The sequence below is a fragment of the Pseudomyrmex gracilis genome, unplaced genomic scaffold (assembly GCF_002006095.1).
Source record: "Pseudomyrmex gracilis isolate BER0280 unplaced genomic scaffold, ASM200609v1 scaffold_18, whole genome shotgun sequence".
Lineage (NCBI taxonomy): Eukaryota > Metazoa > Arthropoda > Insecta > Hymenoptera > Formicidae > Pseudomyrmex > Pseudomyrmex gracilis.
In genome coordinates, this window is record NW_018020602.1 from 1,029,076 (window position 1) to 1,049,791 (window position 20,716).

Genomic DNA, 20,716 nt, shown 5'->3' on the forward strand with positions numbered 1-20,716 from the left:
CTCTCTCTCTCTCTCTCTCTCTCTCTCTCTCTCTCTCTCTCTCTCTCTCTCTCTCTCGTATCGATTCACGCGACGAACTGAACGATACGGCTGCACGAAGTGTTTTACGGCGTTTGCGGCCCTCGAAGCAGTAGGTCAGCGCGATCCGCGTGAACTTTGATCTCCCCGTGCAAGCCGAGATGTGCTATTTGCACTTCCGGCAATTCTTTCACCCACCTCTAATACAGTGTATTCACATTCGCGCGAGAATTACAAGAATTCTCTCAACTTACAGCATCTGTGAAATTAAACGACAAATATACGTTTATTAATTCCGTATCTCTTTCGTTGCTCATAAAATTCATTAAATATTTCTGTCCCCGAGTTACATGGAGATAAATCTAAACGTCGATACGTATATTTCATCTCGCCAACTGCTGATTGCACTTACAATTTTTTTTACATATATTTCTCCGGTGTAGTAAATACATCATATTTCTTTTTGTACTTTTACGAGATGATTCATCAAACGTTTTTCTTTTTACATATTTCCTTCGATGAGAAAGATATGATATTCCGCGGAATGCGGAATTGACGGATTCCGACGTAATCGTCATTTACACGAGCACGTTTGCGCGTCGATTAATAATTAACTCACGCTTGATCGACGCGTCGGGCTAAGCGCGCGTAGATTAAACTCGTCATTTCCGGAATCCCGACCGAGAGCTCGCATGTACACATGTACATACGAGACCGCGCGGTTGAAGGCGCAATAAAGAAAGAGGCCGGAGAGCGCGGCGATAGACAGCCCGTTCGATAATTTTATGCCCATTAAAAGCTTCGCCTAACTCTCAACTCTGTAAACTCGATATATTAAATTTTATTACAAAACACACGCGCGTTATAACAGTATTACAAGCAAACAAGTCTAAACGTGCGTGCGGTTCTCTCTATATCATCCGCACATTATACATTTTGCTTCCGCTGATAATTGATATTGAAACATAAGACATGTAACGGAGATTTAACGTTGAGAAACTAAATGGTTTTTAATTAGTTTGCAAAAGTTATTAACGTATTAAATATATATATTCCGCAGATTTGATTTTTCAAAGTTTATATATCAAAAATCGACTCGATGTTAAGCAACTTTTCCGGAATGTTGTCGCTCGAGAGAGCGGCGACACAGTACGCGCGCTCCTAACTCCGATACCCTTGTAAGATAATTCGTGAGAATGTCAAGCACCTGGAGCAGAGACTTGGAGAACTACTAAGTGTCGGCTTCAATGTGCGCTTACAACTTTCTTTCGATTTATGTATATGTGTTCGCAAACCGACATGATTTGTTGTTTCGAATCACGTGTCAATAGAAAGAGCGACAACCGCTTTCTCGAGGATGGATTTCTCTTTTTCGCTGATAAATGGTTGGCAATTAAGAATAATTATCTTAAATTAATAATGAAGAATAATTATCTTATTTTTTTTCCGTAAATATCCAAAAGATCGTTCGATAATCCGCGATGATCGGACGATCTCGAAAATTATTCGCGCGCGCGCACACACACACACACATACACACACTCGTAACGGAAACGATACGGGCGAAATAGCCGGCAACGCGCGTAATGATACGTCTCGCGCGCGGGATGACGCGCGCGCTCTCCATCACGGATTCATCGAACGTACGTGCCGCGGGATCCCCGGGCGTTAATATCGTGATAATTAAATCACCGCCGACTTTACGACGCGCCTGAATACCAATCAGTCAGCCGAGCACAATGATTACGTCTCGTTAAGGATCGCTCGCTGGTGCTGCATAGGTGACATTTAACCACCCCTGGGTTATTCAGACCGGGCATTCCACGTAAAGGTGTAATGTAACTTCACCTCATATACCGAATACGCATCTTCGCGCGATGTAACTAGGAAGAAGTATAAACAATCCGTCGAACCGGTAAATAATAAGCTGACATTACGGCGAATTTACGAGTCGATAATTGAAACCATCTGAATATCGCGGTTTGATGCTCGTCGTACAACAGTGGTTTTCATGAGGCCCCGCGCGTACGAAACTCAGACACGGCCGCAATTTCTCTCGACGACGATGTTCCCGCGCACAAACGTTGTTTTGTTCGCGTTCTTTCTTTTCAAACGTTTTCAAACTTGATTGAAAAAAAAAAAATTGTCACAATTTAGATCTTATCCCGAAAAGAAAAAGATCGTAAAATTGAAAATCGAAACTCTCATTTGGCGCGTCCTCATCTTCTTGTTTCGCTCGAACGCAATTATACGTTCGCGCGCGAACTTTCAAACGTGCGCTTTGGAAAATAAAATGTCGATATTGCGCGGAGCGATGTACAGCTTTTGTTACTACAAAACAGAAGCGCACGTAATTGGAAAAGATTTCAATCAATAAATATGACAAGCAGAGAAAAAAGTGGCTTGAAAGCCACTGGTCGAACGGTTTATCTACATCGCAACCCGTCATTCGTCGAATCGATGCATTCACTGTCGGCTCTCAAAGCGCATCAATTCCCGCGCGCGGAATACGTGCGCCACATGCTAATGCACCTCTTTCTTCTCTTTCTCTCTCTATTTCTCATTCTCCCCTCCCCTCTCCCTCCCTCCTCGCGTTAGAACCGCGCGCGAGAATATGTTTGCGCGTTGTGGCGTGCACGCCGAGCATTTCCATCGCGCGTATTCCAACGTCCCGATGTGCGATAATTAGTCGCTTCGAACGGAGCGAGAGATTCGAATCGGGTCTCTCCTCCCCTGCTCGAGATCGGAGATTCGCGCATCGAGATTTGTCGCGCTTCCGCTCGTTTTAGTCCGCGCGCGATTTCGCGCGGCATTAGCGCGTGAGTTAACACGCCTTATTAATCTCAATCCCGGCGCTTAAGAGACACGGTCGCTCGCGCGCGAACCGGGAAAACGCGCGCGCGCACGGAGCGCTCTCTGATCCTCTCGTGCGTGCGTAATCCCGCGCGATGTTCTGCTCGCGCTGCGCGCAATTAAAATCAACGATATCTCCAGGAAATTACGCACACGTGACAGTTACGCGTACCTCGCGATTATTGAATCTTTGTAAGCGACGTGCGCGAGAAGTTTATGTCGTCGTGTTAATGGTTTGCGATTCTTTTTTTTTTTTTTTTTTCAAGCGTTACGCCGCGGTAGCGCGGAAGAATCACGACCGACCGGAGGACCGGTCGACGTAAAAAAGATCGCGTTCTCTTCGACTTTCTTCCCAGAAACGGCGATGGAACGGCTCGACGTTTCCCCGAAAAACGCGTGGACTCATTGTTAGCTAAACGCCGGGAAAACGCCCGTTAGACCGGGAGAACCTTTCGGAGACAAAGGTTTGTGAGAAGCTGGTGTGTTAATTGCGCGGTTTACGGAAACCGAGCGACCGGATCGTAAAGGCCCCTTCGTGTTTTAAACAACGATAATTGACGGGTGAGGTTCCCATGAAGGAAAGAAAACACGACTCTCTGTCGGAGATAGCGCGGCGTATTCTTCGTTGTGTGTTCCACTCTTCGTGCGCAAAAAAAAAAAAAAAAAAGCTAGGAGAAATGTTAATGTTCCGTTTTGAAAAGACGCTTCGAGAGAAGTCTGGAGAGTAATGTTTCACAGATACCTACGTGTGCGCGCGTGTAATGGTAATGTAATTTATTGCTCGAAACGATGTATACGTTAACTATAATGCTCGTATAGAATCAATTTAAACAACACAGTAAATTACGACGTAGCAAAGCGCCTTATACAGATATAATAAGCAAGGACGTATTGAATTTTAAATAAAAACTCAATTTTCGCATCAAGTCTCTTCTATCGATTTCAATTTTTATGCCATTTGCTCTTCCGATCGTCAAAATATATACTTATTACCATGTCTATTTACTATATTTTTCTTTCGCATCGATCAACAACGTCTCTCCAATCTCTTGTCCGGTTCTTTTTATCTTTCCGCGTGTTATAACCTCCCCCCACCCCTCTCCTGACTATCTCATTTAAAAAGGGAGAAAGGAATTATAGTTATCTCGAGTTAGAGCGCCCAACCGATCTCGGAAGGGAAACCGACGCGGCATCTAACGAGCTATTGATTAAGCGACTCATTTATAAATATGACAGCGTTAATTACGAGCATTATATCGATCGCGAATCGAACGACGCCGCGAATTAATGGCGGTCCGGATTTAGCCGAAGTAGCGCTCTTCGAAGGTGGGACGGAAAGGCGGCAATTTCTTACGCGTCGGATTCTAGCTTTTAACGCGAGCCAGCCGCACATTTCTGCCGCGCTTAATTAAACCCGATGATTAACCAACTAACCGACCGTCCGCGCGGCCCTCTCTCTTTCTCTCTCTCTCTCTCTCGTCCCTTTAACATAAATCGCTGATTTGCAAACCCAATAACGCTACACGTCTTTGCGGTATCATCAATTAGCCGATCGAATTTCTCAATCGTCGACCTAACACTTCAGAATGTCCGTTCTGATTGTGATTAAAATTCAGAAATTCCAATTCCTATGTCTGACGTTACCTTACTTCCTACTATAGGTAATCTTTCTTTGATAAATTTTATTTGTCGGAGTTTCAGAATCCGCGACACATGAGTAATTTTCATCTAAAAGCCAGTCTTCATTTAAAATTCAAATTTTCTTAAAAACACCAAAGATTGAAATGACACAAAAATATCGAAGTCCCGAATTCGATATCTTTATTGTGAATTTACACATAAAAAATATGTAAATCACCAATTTTATCTAAAGGAATTTGACACGTCGTTAAAATGTCTGAAATGTCTTAATTTGCAGGAGAATCCATTTTTTTAACCTCTTTTTTCTTGTTGGCTCAATGTAGTTCTTTGACCTATTAAATCGGAGGATTATTCAATAATTAACAAATGCGCATGGGGGGAGGGGGGGGAGGGCGAGATCGCAGGCGCGACTAAATTGCGCGCTCGCATGGCTTGATTGCAGGACGTGGCGCACCGCGCGTAACCGCGGCTCTCGTGGGCGATGGAGAAGGTAGGTTGACCGCCACCCCAGTTCACAGGGAGAACATCGCCGCGAGAAGCAAAGAGGATCTCGCACAGGAGGCGGCTCTGGTTCTGCAGCAAGCGGGCAGTCTTCATTGCGTGGCGCGCGACAACCGACGTCTGCCCGGTCGCTTCAGCACCTTGCCGGCGCGTCGCGGCAAGAAACGTCCGGAACTGCCGATCGATGTGAGATCCCGCCGTGGCAGCGAGGAGATCGAAGCGGATCTCGGCACTCCGCAAACGCGAAGGAAGTCATTGGAAAGAAGCGCCAGCGATGCCGGCGCGAAGAAGCTGAAAGGCTCGATCTCGCGTTTCTTCTCGCCGAAGTTGGAAAGGCGACAGAAGCCGGTTGGTCGAAGCGCGAGCGACGCCGGCGCGTGGACGCGCACCGGCAGTGCGCAACGTAAGCGAAGCGGCAGCGAGAGCGAGGAGTCGCACCTGAGCACCACTAGCCAGCGAGCGAAGAAACAACTGTCACCGATAATCGAAGCGTCGCCGCATCCCGATCAGCAGCCGTTTCATTTCGGCACCGCGGATCCAAAGAACAACAACAATCGACCGGAAAGTGGGACGAAGAAGCGGGACGAGAAGAGTTTGACTACCGATGTCGTAGACGACGTGATATCGCGGAACATCGAGACGAGAGAGACGAGCGAAGTGCGCGTGGAAGAGTCGATCGGTAGTAGATCGCCCAGTAGAGAGGCCAGAGTGATCGAACATCGCATATTCGTCGAGGGTAGGGACGACGAAGAGAAGAAGGAGATTGAGCGGAAAACCGTGGGAATCAGTCGTACTCCGTCGCCTTCGAAAGAGTCGAAACGCGGAGTGGACGAAGTTGACGAGATCGGCGCGAATAGTATGCTACACAATAGCCGCTACAATCTTCAGCAACGCAACGAAGAATCCACCATCCACAAAATGATTCACCGACTGTCCAACGACCGTTCCCCGCCGCCGCAGCTCACCAGAACGATGGTGTCGCCGTCGCCGGGATTCGGCCACAACAACAATCGGCCGTTCTCCTACACCAGACCGAACGAGTCCTCGCCGCCGCCGCAGCAGACCAACGTCATCTACGCGCAAGTTCAACCGGACAAGAAGAAGGCCCAGCGAAGTCACTCCGACAGCGACGAGGGTCTCGGTCTCGAGAGGAAGGACTCCTCCCGCGAGAACAGTCCTGCGGAAAAGGAATATCGCAGGACCGATTACTCGTACAGTAGCGATCTACGTCGCAACAACGAAATCAACAGTTTCAAGTCGAGATACGAGGACGACCGGAAGAACGGCGGCGGTCCCTTTGGCAAACACTTAAGCAGTTCGAAAGATTTCATAAACAGAACGAGCGAAGCGACGAGACGTCACGAGTTCGACGAGATCAACAGACGTCTCTACGACAAGCCCGAGAAGTACACCTCGACTGTGTTCGTGGACACTTCCGCTCGGGGCAGAGCCGACGGCATGGACTCCAGACGAAGAGACAGCGGCGAGTCCCGACCGAACGATAGCGGGATCTCGCCGAAGACGTCCGAGCTGAGCGCTCGGCGGGATCTGTTGGAGTCCAGGATCAAATCCAGGCTGCTGGCCGACGAGATGTTCGCCGCGAAGAACAGCGCCAATGTGCCGGTGAAGAAATCAAGCGAGCACGAGATCATTGACAAGCCGATCGTGCCGTCGCCAGTAACGCCGAATCGGATCGCGTCACCGAAACGATACATGGACACGTACATAACGGAGACGCGCACGAACAGCAACGGCGAGAAGTACATCTTCGAGAAGGAGATACACGAGGACAACGGCAAAGTTTACGGCTACGAGAAGAAGATCACCAACAAGATCCCGACGAACGGTTACCTCGACGCGAAACCGAAGGAGGGTTACACCGTGGAGACGAGAACGGACAAGTACGGTGATAAGTACATTGTGGAGACGCGAACGCACGAGGGTTACACCGACAACTTCAAGCCGTTCCTCAGCGATCGTAGTAGGAGCAGTCCGGAAGAGAGGTTCCAGACCATCAGAAACGGCGGCAGTCCCTACAAGTCTTCGCAGTATCTTTCCGAAGGAACTACCCCTACGACCACGAATCACTTTCGCAGCGAGTCGCGGGAAAACGACGAGCTGTCGTCGCCGATTATCGCGAAAAAACTGAACGAGCGCAAGTTCTCGAAGAGCGACGATTTTTTGGACCGCGACAGCCGGCCTGTCGGTCGGGACGCGTATCTGCCGAAAACGAAAAAGAACTTCGAGTCGATTCGCGGCATAAGCAAGTCAACGCAACGACTAGACGAAGTGGGCGAGAACGCCAGGGTGCGGGCGCTCAGAAGCGAGTACACCACGAGATCGCACGAGAATCTGAGCAGCCACGCGGATTACATGAATGCGCGAGACGTGAGGCGTTCGAGCGCGTTGCTGAACAGCCCGACGATGAACGGGCGCAAGGAGAGGTCGCCGTTCGCGAAACGTCACCTGGACAGCCTGCGCGAGGGCCCGAACGACGATTACGACACCGACATCTCGCAGATGACCAGCAGTCAGCTGGAATCCAAGTACTATAAGGAGACTCGCACCACGCAGAGGTACACGAGCAACAACAAGCATCCGATTCACGACGATTACGACAGTTCGCCGCCAAGAATACGCACCGATCGCGGTGGATACAATTCCAGCCGATACGACTCGGACACCACCGCCAAGGATTCGATTCGCTGCGAGGCGCGTTACGACGAAACGCGCACTATGAGAAAGGAACACCGCAAGCTGGACGACGATCCAAAAAAGCCGCTCAGACGATCGCGAAACCGACTAGATTACTTCGACGATTCCGACAGTCCGCGAGGAAAGGTATCATCGATCAGCAGCCGATTGGAGACCTTCGAAGAGAGTCATCCGACCAGGCCGCCCAGGACCTATCATGAGGGCAAGTCGAGACACGCGAGACAAGAAGTGCGCGGATACACCGAGCGTCGTCATCGCGAGACCAGGTTGAGCGATCCGGATCGCAAGGACCGGCTGGCCGATTCCGGCATCGAGAACGATTACCGAAGAGACTCGCAGGAAGCGGACAGACGCGAGCAGCTCGAGTCCGAGGACGAGGGTTTCGTCAGTCGGCAGTTCATCAAACACGAACGACGACACACCGATCGCAACATGAACCTGACGTCCTCCGAGCAGCGCAAGTACGACAAGTACGACTTGTCGTCGAAGCCGGCGTTGGTGACCGCGAAACCGCCCTCCGGTGCCGCCGACAAGAAGTACGAAAAAAAAGCGGCGAAGAAGAGCGGGACCATGAGCAAGGTCAAGCAGCTGTTCAGCAAGAAAGAGAAAAAAGCGAAGGAAGAGAAGAGCAAGAAGAGCGTGAGGAGCGGCAGCAGCGGCGCCTTGACCGACGACGAGGTGACCATGAGATATCGGGAGTACCGCGGCGATCAGCTGAGAAGCGCCAAGAGCGCGCGGGATTTGGGCAGCGACATCAATCAGGTAAGTTCATTTTTTCCTACCTACTTCTTCTTTCTCGCGGTCAGAGAGCCGCTCGGCGCGCGAGGAGGTTAACTAACTCTGGGTTACGGCCGAGCGCCGGGGTTACGTCGACGGTTGATGGCCGATGATTGATTGATTTTGGCGTACTCTCAGCCGGTGAATCGAGCGGTTAAGAGAAAGGTCGATGAATCGCGCCGATATATTGTACTGTATTGTTTGGGAAGAGAATTTCTAAACTGATGGAATGTCGTTAATTGCTTTTTTCAATTTTCTCATATACTTGAGGAGAAACGTTTGAGAAAATTGATATTTCATGATATTGCGAATAAAAATATCTCTTCGCGTTTGTATCGCACGTGTGTATCTTAACAATCGGAATTAAGCGAAATAAATAAATTTTCCTAGTTAATGTCGTCTTATAAAGAGGGAAGAGAAAATCTGAACGCGTGAGTTTATAAATTCTTGTTCATTTTGACTCAACATAGAGCAACGTATTTCCGGGATTCCCCCAAGATTCTTTTTCTCAACATTATCCGTTGCTAGATTCCGTTGACTAGAGAAATAACACGTACGGTAATATATCTGGACGATCGCGCGCGCGCGCTCAAGATCGTAAACGGTCGCGTTTTAGACATCGCGCGCAATTTCCGTTACTCCGAAAAGAGATATAAAAGCCGATACGACGTTAATCAGGATGACCACCGCGCGCGTGCGAATCGCCGAGCGTTACGTGATTCCGCCGTATTTATGCGATTGTCGCGGATTACTCGGAGACGCGGACGAGGAGTCACGCTTCCGCGATATCGGCCGTCGCGAATAATTTCCCGCGCGCGGTGATTTTTTTTTTTTTTTTCCGCGCGGCTTTAATCCGCCGACGACACCTTCGCCGGTGTGCTCGATACCGGTGCGCGCTACGAACCGGAAGTAGCGCCGGTAATTGGGCCCCAACCCGTTGCCGACTGCCGTTGCAATTGCGTCACGCCTAACTGTACACCTGGCCGGAGCCTTTAACCACCTAGCCGTGCAGAAAATCGCGCGACTTTAACTTAACGGGCGACCACGCGGTAGGATTACACTGCCGCCGCCCACACGATCGTGTGGAAGCGCTTTTCGGAATATCTCGCCGTGCGAACACACGCGCGCGCGCGCGCGGAACCGCGACAACGTAACGCGACACTCCTGCGAAACTGCCGCAGTGCACACGTGCGCTGCATCGACTCGGCGTGATGATAATGTTTGTTATTAATTCTCGCGCAACATTTTCCATCTCGGAGCTGGTGAGTTTGATTCATTTGCTACCACGACAATGGACAGTTACGAATGTTATTGTTATAGGCTCGAATCTTGCGCGCGATGGGCTCGTCGTCGATCTCGCGAGTTAAGCGGGATATAGAAGACTACACGTCGCTTCTCCGTAACGGAGCTTTCGCTGTCGGACGTCGTCGAGGTCCCGTATGAAGAGTAATGATACGCGCGTGCGCGATCATCGACATAAAAGCCCAGTGCCTCCTCTCTTAGGAAATAAGTCGGAGAATCTCGCGAGACTCGCACCGGACGTAACATTTAACCCGAATGATAGATAATTCTACGCCGTGGCCCGTGGCGATTTTTCCTCTCGCAATAAATCTCGGAACGTTCGCTCATTCCTCGATTGCGCAACACCGTCCGGACAGTTATTCAATTTCGCGAGAATTTAACGACGCGTTGCGGCGCGAACGGAATACAAAATGACGTTCGACGCGTGTAAAAATATATATATATATCAATAGAATATGGAAAATATATATATATATATATATATATATATATATATATATACACGTTGTGATTAATTGATCGAACGTAATGTATATTCCGATTGGCGCAATTCCGCCGCCAAGCGTCCCGGCCTTTAACGGGCAAGTCTCGGGAGAGTGACGGCGCTCTCGGCTCTAATTTCCCCGCGATCCTCTAACTCGATTACGCGCGAGAGAGCACGTGTTATTAACACGCGTTCTCGCCGCCGCGCTCATCCGAGTCGATTTACCGCGAGAGAGCCGCGGCAACGCGCACGGCGTTACGGCCGTAACGATTTGCGGCGTGGCGGCGAAGGTCGCGCCGGTTTCCAACGCGTGTTGCAAGCGCCCGGGTAACGGGCATCAGGTGAACGCACGAATATAAAATATCGACGTTATTATCTAATTAGACGAACACGCCGTAAATAACGACGCTGAGTATATCACGCTGCCGCTGCTGGCGTAGCAAAAGAGACGGAACAGAATTTACAGGCGCGCGCGCGCGTTGTTGCGCGATATTAGCACGCTCGCTCGTTCGCGGTTTTTTCGTCGCGAAGAGTCGAGATCATTGCCTGATGATATTGCGTTTATAATACAACAACAATCTCACGCCGCTAAAGCATCTCGTGAGATACTCACTTCCCCAACGCGTTGCGTTGCGTTGCGAATACTCGATTTATTGATTTCGTCACGGATCGAAATCGACGCGCGCAATTGTCCGAAAGAATCGGCGCGGTACAACTCGGCGAAGGACAGATATACAACGCGCCTGTGCGACAGACGTCGGTGAATATATATAGTTGGTGTATGTAGGTGCGCGATCGCGTCATCGATGAGAGATTAATGGACCACAGCGTGTCGTCCGACCGAAAGCTGCTTTCAAAAAAAAAAAAAAAAAAAGCGGAGCTACAATGGTAAGAGAAGGCGAGCGTGAAATGCGTCCGTGACGGTCTCACGGTGGGTCGGCGTGTCGTTACACAACGCGTTACACTACACGGCGCGTGTTGTGTACCGACACCGTCGTCGTTGTCGTCGTCGCTGCGGCGCTCTCGTGACAGGTGTTTGTGCGTGGTGCGCGAGTGAAGTGAACCGAGACGGCGTTTCGAATTTACACACTCCGCGAGCTATACGCGAACTAATGATCGTCTGGTCGCGGGTGTGTATACGTGATCGGGCGTATACACAAGTGCGACCCCGTTATTAGGGCATTTATCTCGTCGACGATCTATTTATTGAATCTAATTCGCGTTCTCTCGTTTCGCGTTCTCTCTTTTTCTCCCTTTCTCTCTCTCTCTCTCTCTCTCTCTCTTCTTTATCATTGCCTCTCATTATCCCCTTCGCCCAATCTCGCGCTCTCTCGCGCTCCGTTTTCTGTCATTCCGCCTCCGTGCGATCTCCGCCTCGCGCTTTTGCACTTCGTCATTAATCGCGGCCACGTCGCCCTGGGACACGACGAAACCCATTTGCTTCTCCCGCCGGTTCGATGGGCGAACACCACAGCCGACGCGTTTTCGCTCGTTCGCCGGCCATCGAAACATCGTATAACCCTTCTTCTCCTCCTCCTCCTCCTCCTCCTCCTTCTTCTTCTTCTTCTTCTTCTTCTTCTTGTTCGCCTTATATCCTTCTTTTCTCTCCGCTCTCGCCGAACGAGTTACACGACTAGGAGCAAACGGATCGCGGCGTGCACACCGACCGAGTAGTTGTCCGCCCGTTCTCGACGGAGACTTCGTTTTCTCACGCTGCGACCCGAGACTTCGTTGCGCAAGTGCGCAGCGCGAAATTTATTAAGGCGCTAAGTATCATTTTTCAAATGTGAAAGTCACGAGATCTTGACGAATTTTATTACACCGTTTAGCAATACAAATCCTTAGATTGTTTTCAACCGCACAACACATATCTGTGTTTTTATCTTTCTAAAATAAACAACATATTCTTTGTGGAAAAATATAATATTTTTATTTTGAAATAAAATTATACACAAAATATCAATTTCAATATATCCAGTCTTTTACAACTTCCTACGTACGTGTCGATATCTTCGTCGCAGGTGTCCGCGCGCGACTCGAGTAGCGTGTAAAGCTGGACGCGTCCGGCTGCGGCCTGGAGGCTATGCGCGCGCGAGATGATCGAGCATTATCGTATCTCGGGAACACCCACGCGCACGGCGACGAAGGTAAGAACGGGCAATAGTGTCGTGGTCGAGCGACCGACCCGATCCACACCCAGGTGCAAAGACACATGCTCTTTTGCGCGCGCGCGCGCGCGCATTTAAGCTTCACCGCCGCCGCCGCCGCCGCGTCGTGAACGGGGCTCCGCTTCGTTTCGCGGAGGCGAGGGTTGCTTTCGCAACGACCGCGTCGTCGGCGTAAAAGAGACCAACAACGTAGCGAAAGGAAGACCGAGACCGAGGCGAGCGGAGAGACAGGGGGGACGACCGAAGAGAGAAGCCCGCACAAAAAAGGCCCATTAACTCGCGTCGTAACCCGGCAGGAGAAGTGCGAATTCCCGTGGTGCAGCTCGCCTTATATACCGCGCTAATTAATAATAAATAGCCGTAAAACGAAAGGAGTATCCTTTATTTTCTACCGCCGACGCCGCCAGTCTCATCCTTCGTGACTGCGCTTTTTTAAATATAATAGCTTAACGTTTCTAACTCGACGAGAGGAGAAAGAGAGAGAGACAGAGAGAAATGTCTCGTTTAATTTCAGTGAAACGCAAGCGCGGTGCTTCCTACTTATGTAATGCCGACAATCGTGAATCATTCTAATGTCTCACTTTCGTCACGCTTATTCGAGGAACTTACGCGTTATCGCGTTGCACGTGGTCTTAACGTTAAATCATGCCTCCGTGGCGGAGTTCTGTGTGTATTGAGTTGTAAGTTATGTTAGTTCGCATAATCTCTGATTGTCCGTAGGGGATTTATCCGAGGATAGAATAAATCTGTCTATCTGCTTATCTATCTATCTACCTTGCTCGCCGATTAATACCGTCGTTTCGTGCGGTAGCCGTTCGGGACACAATATTGCTCACGCGTATATATGCGATATCCATATTGTGCCGGCATACAAGTGACGGAATGTCGCGCCCGGTGCACGCCTGCTTGTCCGGTCTCGTGTTTTTTTTTTTTTTTTAACCAAATCGGAAAATTCAATACCGTTCATAACTTCGCGTCGAGCACGCTGTGACCTTTGACTCATGAAGTTATCTCACCTCTATAAATTAATACAGGCAGCGAGAGAGAGAGAGAAAGATAGATAGATAGAGAGACGTGAGTTCCACACAAATAGAGATATAGAGTTACGTTATATGTATTTAACCTCGTAAAACGCGTACGCCGTAGGAATTTAATCAGCGAGAGAGAAATCTCTCCATCGCTCTCTGTGTGTGATTGACAATATTGCTACTCGTGGTTTAAACTGAAATACGCACTAAATAAAAAAAAAAAAAATACATGTAATACGGCGCATGTGTGTGTGTAAAAACACATCATGAGAAAATTATTAATTAACATTCTGCGTGAATATCCGACATATCCACACGTCTCGGTTCTAATAAAGTTCCCGTCCAAGATTTATTTTGCGCAAGAAATTGCGGAAAATGGTAATTTCGCATCGATCGCCGATATCGCGTGAACTCGTTGAAATTGCCGCGCGGATTCGTCGCGCGCTGTGCGCGCGAATTCGTTGAATTCGCCGAGAGAGGTGAACGTACGTGTATGTACCTCTCGCGCGTCGAAAGGATCAGCGTCTCAATATCGATACGGGGAGGAGGAAGAGGGATAGATAGAGAAAGAGAGAGATTCCTGGTATGCGGTGGGGCCCACACCTCCTCTATCGTGCGCATTGCACCCACGAGCTGACCTACACACGGACGCACACCCACCCATCCGTGACGCGGCCGCGCCGAGAGAGAAAGAGAGAGAACCGTATCCCGTTTCCATCGAAAGTTCACACTAATGGCATTTGCTCTACACACACCGCGCGTACTTAGGCTCGGGACACCGAGGGGAGACCGAGGGCCCTCCGAGCCGCGCGCGGGGGGGCCCATTTACGATTTATTAGCTCGCCCGGCGCGGGCGTGTTCGCGGCTCTGTACGACGCGACTCGATATACCGGATTGAGTTGGCCGATATCGACGCTTTTTGCCCGCTGCGCTGCCCGCCGCGCCGATAACCGGTGTGTCGATCTGCACGCGCCGCGAGTCGATCGAGCGTGTGATCGCGCTCGTGTTGATCTTTTTTTGAAATCACGTGAAATGAAATAGAAAAACAAGAAATTTAATAAATACCTGATATTAGCGATAAAGTGATAATTTCCGTGGAGAGCGAGTCGCGAGATATGTAAGTTGATTGACAAAGATGACGGGATGAAGAATAAATCGAGATCGCGAAATTTTCTGCGAATCATTGAGGATCGAAACGCCGCGGTTGTGAATCGCGATATCGCGAAGAAACGAAGGAATAAAGAGAAAAACGACAGGAAAGGAAAAGAGCCCCTGGAACATTCTCCTCCAGGGAGAGGCATGCTTTGGAAGCTAGATGCACTTTGCTTTATGGTAGGCGGATCATTCACACCTCCACCACCGGGACCGGGGCCGGTTGTATTGCGCCTGGGTTATAGGAAAGGAGCAGCCACGGGACTGTGCACGTAGGAACTGGATCGCATTCCCCGCTCCGTGGGGCATAAAACCGCTGAGATAATATTGCCAGATAGGTTATTTATTGATATCTCGGGCCCGAGCTGTGCCTCTTAGCCACGATGCGCTCTATGCCATCACGGAAACCTTCCGCGCTGGATCGCGCATAACGCCCCGCCACGTTAGGCCTGGCCTCTTCTCCACGCTGCTTCGTATATACGAAACCGCCCGTGTAACATCCTGCTGAGGAGCCTAGGGTACCGTTGATAGCCCTGAGAGATGCGAGATTTGCCTCGGTAAAGCCTCGTCAAGACCGGCCGGTGCGGGCGGCTTCGATTCGCGACAACGAATCAACGACGATCCCCGCGATCCCGACGCGTTCCATTTTTTGCGACAGTTCGTAAATATCTTTAACACAACGTTCGTTCAGAATCCGTTACTTTGTCTCGTTTAGAATTTTACATAGCGCCATATATCGCGCGACAAGAGTTAATTAACAAAAAAATTATTGAGTCTAGACGTGTTTCTTTTTCTTCATTTAAAATTTCGGTCAGTAAATTGATAAAAATGTAAATTCTCGTCTCTCTTTCTCTCCTAACTTTTTACAAGTCAACATCCTTTTATCTGATTCGAAAATCGTCTCGGACTGTCTCTAAAAGAGTCAATTCCAAATTGGTCGGTCTGTCTGCAGATAATGGGACTTAACGGCGACACCTTTATATACGCGTTATATGTAGGTTTCGGTGTAGGTGTTGGAACGTAGGCGCGATATAATCTCTCTCTTTTCTCTCGCACGCGGAATCATCACAATCCGCGACGTTTCGTGAGCGCGTCACAATTCGGTGCCTATAAATATTCATAAATAATCTTGTTCGTGTTACTTTTCAATTTCTATATTCCGCCTTCACTTGCTCCGTTTCGAGCAGAGATTCGCGATCGGACGCGATTTTACATATTCAACGAGGCTCGGCCGATAGTCTCGTACGCCTCCGACTGCTTACGTGTGCATATTTCGCGATATCCGTCGAGCGTTAAGTTAACTCGTACCGTTATGAAACACGCGCGCGCGCACACATACACACACACACGGTAGGCGCCAATTCGAACGGTGGTCACCGCTTCGTCGAAATTTGAAATTGCGATTTTTAATGTGAAAGTTGGAACCACGACAGACGATCGTTTCGAGGAAGAGAACAAAGACAGTTGTTAAATTATATTGATGATGAATTTGTGCGAAATCCGATGTCCCGTTACCATAATTCTTGATCGTTCTCTCGACGCTTTAACTCTCCGAGCCCTTCTTCCTGCCTCGTCCATCCCGGCTGTGGTATCGTGATCCAAAAGCTTCCCACAGCGGTGAAAAAGACGCGGATGGAATAGACCGGAGGTCAGTGAAACGCGCGCGGGATCCGCGAACACGTCGGCGAAAGGACGAAGAAACGACGTGCGCGAGCAGGTTACATAGAGATTTCCCTCGGCGGGGCGCACGCAGCACGGTTTCGTGCCAATCGTTGCGCCGGTTAGAAGTAATTAATTACGCGAACGAGCGATTAATGATGCCTCGAAGAGCCCGAGCGGAGGCTCGCTCGGGGCTCGGCGAAAAGTCATCCTTCACGAGGATCGCGCGGCTCGTTTCGATCGGACCCACTTTCGCGAGAACGTGTTTTTTTTTTTTTTTTTTTTTTTTGTTCCACAGCCGCTCGACATCGTTTTTCGATCCACCTTAGGCGATTACGCGTAGAATCACATTGCGTATGTAAATGTACATGAGATGCGCGCAGGATGTAGGAACATTGTAGAGATTTCTCGATACAGATACGCGTTTCGAGTCAAACGAGGCGCGAGGACTTTGTGATTTGATCTCGCGATGCGATAGTCGATATTATAACGTAACATTAAAATGTAAGTGTTCGATATATAACTTCTTCGATGTTGCGGAATGCATTTTATGTCGACACTAAGTAGCGAGAAATGACAGCTCGATCGACAAGCGGAGCAATTGTTTGACAGAAGAATGGATGTTGTTGATTAAGAAGCGATGGATTCAAATAGAAGCTATTCTGGCGTTCGGGAAACAAAATTGTGAAAAATGGAATATTTAAAAACTCTTAACGCACACATCTCAATTTTTTAATAAAATATAAGCGACGGTTTAAAGAGATCATTTAGATATGCGGAAATTCGCGGGAATTTCTTCCCGAGAATTTTAAAACGCGCGATAAAAATGCGAAATCGACGAGGTAGTTTATTTTCTTTGTGACAACGTATACGTGGAAGCGAAGTCGACTTATTAGGTGCTTCGGCTTTGCAAAAACGCCGCATCACCTAACACACTTTCCGTAAATGGCGCAGCATAAACAGCCGCGCGCGCGCGCGCGCTTAGAACCCGGCGCGACAACGCGTCAGGTGAGACAGAGACAAGGTCCCCTCCTAACTCCGTCGTGTTACATACATCAATTGCGCAGGTGTAATGCCTCGTCGCTTCGCGAGCTAAATCGGGAACGATGAGGTCACGATGATGGTCGAGTCGGCGAATGCCGACGAGACTCTGATTATTCGCGAGAGGTGTCGTCCTGACGTTTTTGGTATTAACGAAGAAGACAATCTGCATAATTATGTAATGATCCCGCCCGCGGCCGGTGCGACTACTGTTGGGACGGGTAGTCCGAAAACGAATGCGAGCGATAATCTGCATAATTGCACAATCACCGGCGTAAAGTGAGATTTTAATAATCGGCGCGCTACATGCGTCCGCTCGATCGCGATAAAATCGCGTGCGCGGACTCATTAAACGGAACCGTAATTTCGCTCTGCGCTCTAGCGCGCGGGTATATAATATTTATTACATCGGCTATATCGACGTCGTTGCGTATTAACCGAACTGTTGCGCTCTCGCAACATTGACTTTTTCTTACTTTCAATTGCAAATGTAAAAAATATCGATTAAAAGTATAAATTACATTATTCAAATCGAAATACGAGATTTAACTAAATTCGACTTACTTCTCTTTACGAATTATCTTAAAGAGACGCGTTCGCTCTAACGACTGTATGCAACGTTTTATCTAGGACTAATAGAAATACGCAATGTGACACACACTGACGACGCTCATCTCTTTTCAAGTAGTTCAATAACGATACATCATCTCTCGGTTGGTGTAGAAGGTCGAGCGAATAATATCGCTTATGTAATTATTAGCTTAGTTGTAACAACGTGGGGGCATTTTGCCGCACGGGTGGTCCGTTTCGACGCTGAAGGCGAACACGGTGGCACAATACCAGTCGTATATATTACTACACGTCGATACTCCGCGATCGGCGCGGTGTTCGCCACTTCCTTACACGTCCACGTCTCGCGCGTGTACACTTTCTTGCGAGATCCCGCGCGCGCGTCGACTAATCCGCGTACATTAACATTCAATACCCTGACTCATATCTCTCGCGCGTACCGGGGCGAATCGGGTTCGATCGTTTTTTTTTTCTTTTTTTTTTTTTTTTTCGACAGGTAGTTATTAATACCACCGCTGAGATATTTTCTGCAATCGCATGAAATCACGCTTCCCGGCACAGAATTTTCCTTCCTTGTACGTTTAAACAAAGTTTTCTTTCGCGCCGAACAAGTTTCCAATCATTTCCTGATCGATTCGAGCCGTTTTTGTTTTTTTTTTTTTTTTTTCCGAACGAGAGTCAGTTATTGAATCTAGCAATAATGAGATATATTGTATAACTCTGCGTTGAACTGCAACTTCTCGTTTTTTTTTTTTTCTCATTTTTACAAGGCAACGTAACCGTACGAACAGGAAAGTCAAACAAACTTCCTTAAATGTGAGAAAAAACTGTCGAGATTGCCACGTTCTCTTCGCGCTTTCTACATATATGTATATTTTTTTTTTATTATTAGTAATCCCGTTTATTAAATTATCTTGTCATCGAATAAATGTTTCTGAAAACTCTCTCTGATAATTCTTTAAGAACACATAAATTGAGAGATATACAAAACACGTTTCCACAGGATTATTTTGCATCGAAACAGAAGGGGAGAAACTTAGTAGGAGATCCTTTCTTTCTTATTGCTGCAAATGCAGACATTCTGCGTTCGTCTTTGCGCGATAGAAATTAACATTCCAAGTTGAAACAGCGATATTCTTAACGTTATCTGTTACCTCAAATAGTATTAAACGCTTTCCAGACCGTAAATAATACCGAGCTCGAACTGGTTTCACCCCGCGCACGGAGGTGAGATATGTTGTATACGTTTATTGCGTCGTCGCATGTTTAACGCACGAGCGTGCATAACGCGCGCGCATGTCCACGAGCCACGCGCTAAGCGGATTGTTATTATACGCACTCGTTATAATTTTATAATCGCTCCCGCGGTGACGGATTTACCGATAAGCCGCCTAAGCGGTTGCATTAAGTCCCAACTATCGAAGAAGACTCATCACTTTATTTATACCTCGATGCGCATTCTGCGAGTTTACAAACGCGAACGTGCGTGGAAAATAATCAACGAGATAATCCAAAGATAAGATTTCGCGTTCTTTTTTTGTTTATATTTATTTTAATACTTTTAAGAAAGACAATTTTTTGAGAGAGTTGTTTTTAATTTGTTTTGTTTGAAGTTTTCTGAAATGTTTTTAATTTTTAAACGACATTTTCCGATGACATCCATCGCGTATACGTTAAAGATAGAAACTACGAGAGCGGTTAGAATGAGAGCTCGTTATCCGATTCTCGATTAGTTCTCGTGGTCTTGTAACGCCACCGCCGGCGAAGATTGCCCGGATGTTTTGCATGCTTCTGATTACGCGTTATCGATCCCCACCCTTCTCTCTCACTCTCCTTCTATTGAGAGAGCAAAGCCCGAACCTCGTCTTCTCGGGGTTACACGGCGAGTTTATTAACTCGCGTGTCAGTGTCTCGTGTCGCACTTTGTTACTCGGGCTGACAACGTAATCTCGGTATACACGCCGCTCCGGTGCGTGCTCGATAATCGATACGCCGATCGTCGGTGTCGTTGGCCAGGAGAAACATTGCGCGTAAAGACCAGTTTAGCACCGACACGACTTTCGACACGATTTCGCGGCATCCAATTCAAGCTGTTCGGCAAAATGGCGACACAAATAACACTCTTGTTATCTTGTAGAAAAAAGAAACACATAATGCGCAAAGAATTTTCAACAAGAAATCTTATTAATTACATTTCCAATTATTTCGAATAGTTAAAATATTTTTAATAGACACGCTTCTTTTTTTTAACGCTCTTATTGCGATAGAACAAAAGAAAGTTGAAGTTTACCGCTTTCTTTTCCTGAGAAAATTCCGAATCGCATGAAATATCGCGCGAACAATGTCGAACGTGAAAACGCGCGGAAAACGTCTCATAACATTTCGATGTTTTACGCACCTGCGAGACTTATATGGAAAAACTATTTATTGAAAAAAAAAAAAAAACTTTTTCGCATACATCTTTCGAGTCGCGCATATGCCGTGCATTGTGTATTGTGAAAGTGTCGTAAAAAGTGCCGACGACACACGAGCGTGTGAGGAAGTTTGAAATTCATGCTTTCGAAACAACGTAAGCGCCGGATAGTCAGCGCGCACGGGGTCACGCAGGTACAAACGCTGCACGCCGTCATTTTGTTCCGTATATGTTAAGTGTGTTACACGTTAGATTATGCCCAAGCACGTTTTAACTCGAGACATAATCGTATCCTTCCCCGTTGCGCGACCCACTTTGCAAGGTCGTGGGATCAAGCGTCAGGCAGGTGCAGACAGTACCGTTTATTGTTTTTTTTTTTTTTTTTTTTTTTTGG

General features: G+C 48.0%; 1 protein-coding gene across 3 annotated transcripts in view; it reads left to right on the forward strand.

The window, feature by feature from the left end:
• The window catches only part of LOC109864240, a 211,369-nt gene that overhangs the window by 135,381 nt on the left and 55,272 nt on the right, over positions 1–20,716 (forward strand). For all 3 annotated transcript variants that reach the window (XM_020445269.1, XM_020445267.1, XM_020445268.1), the window contains one exon: positions 4,955–8,490. In XM_020445269.1, the coding sequence (XP_020300858.1) occupies positions 4,955–8,490 (3,536 nt within the window). The remainder of the gene's footprint in view (positions 1–4,954; positions 8,491–20,716) is intronic.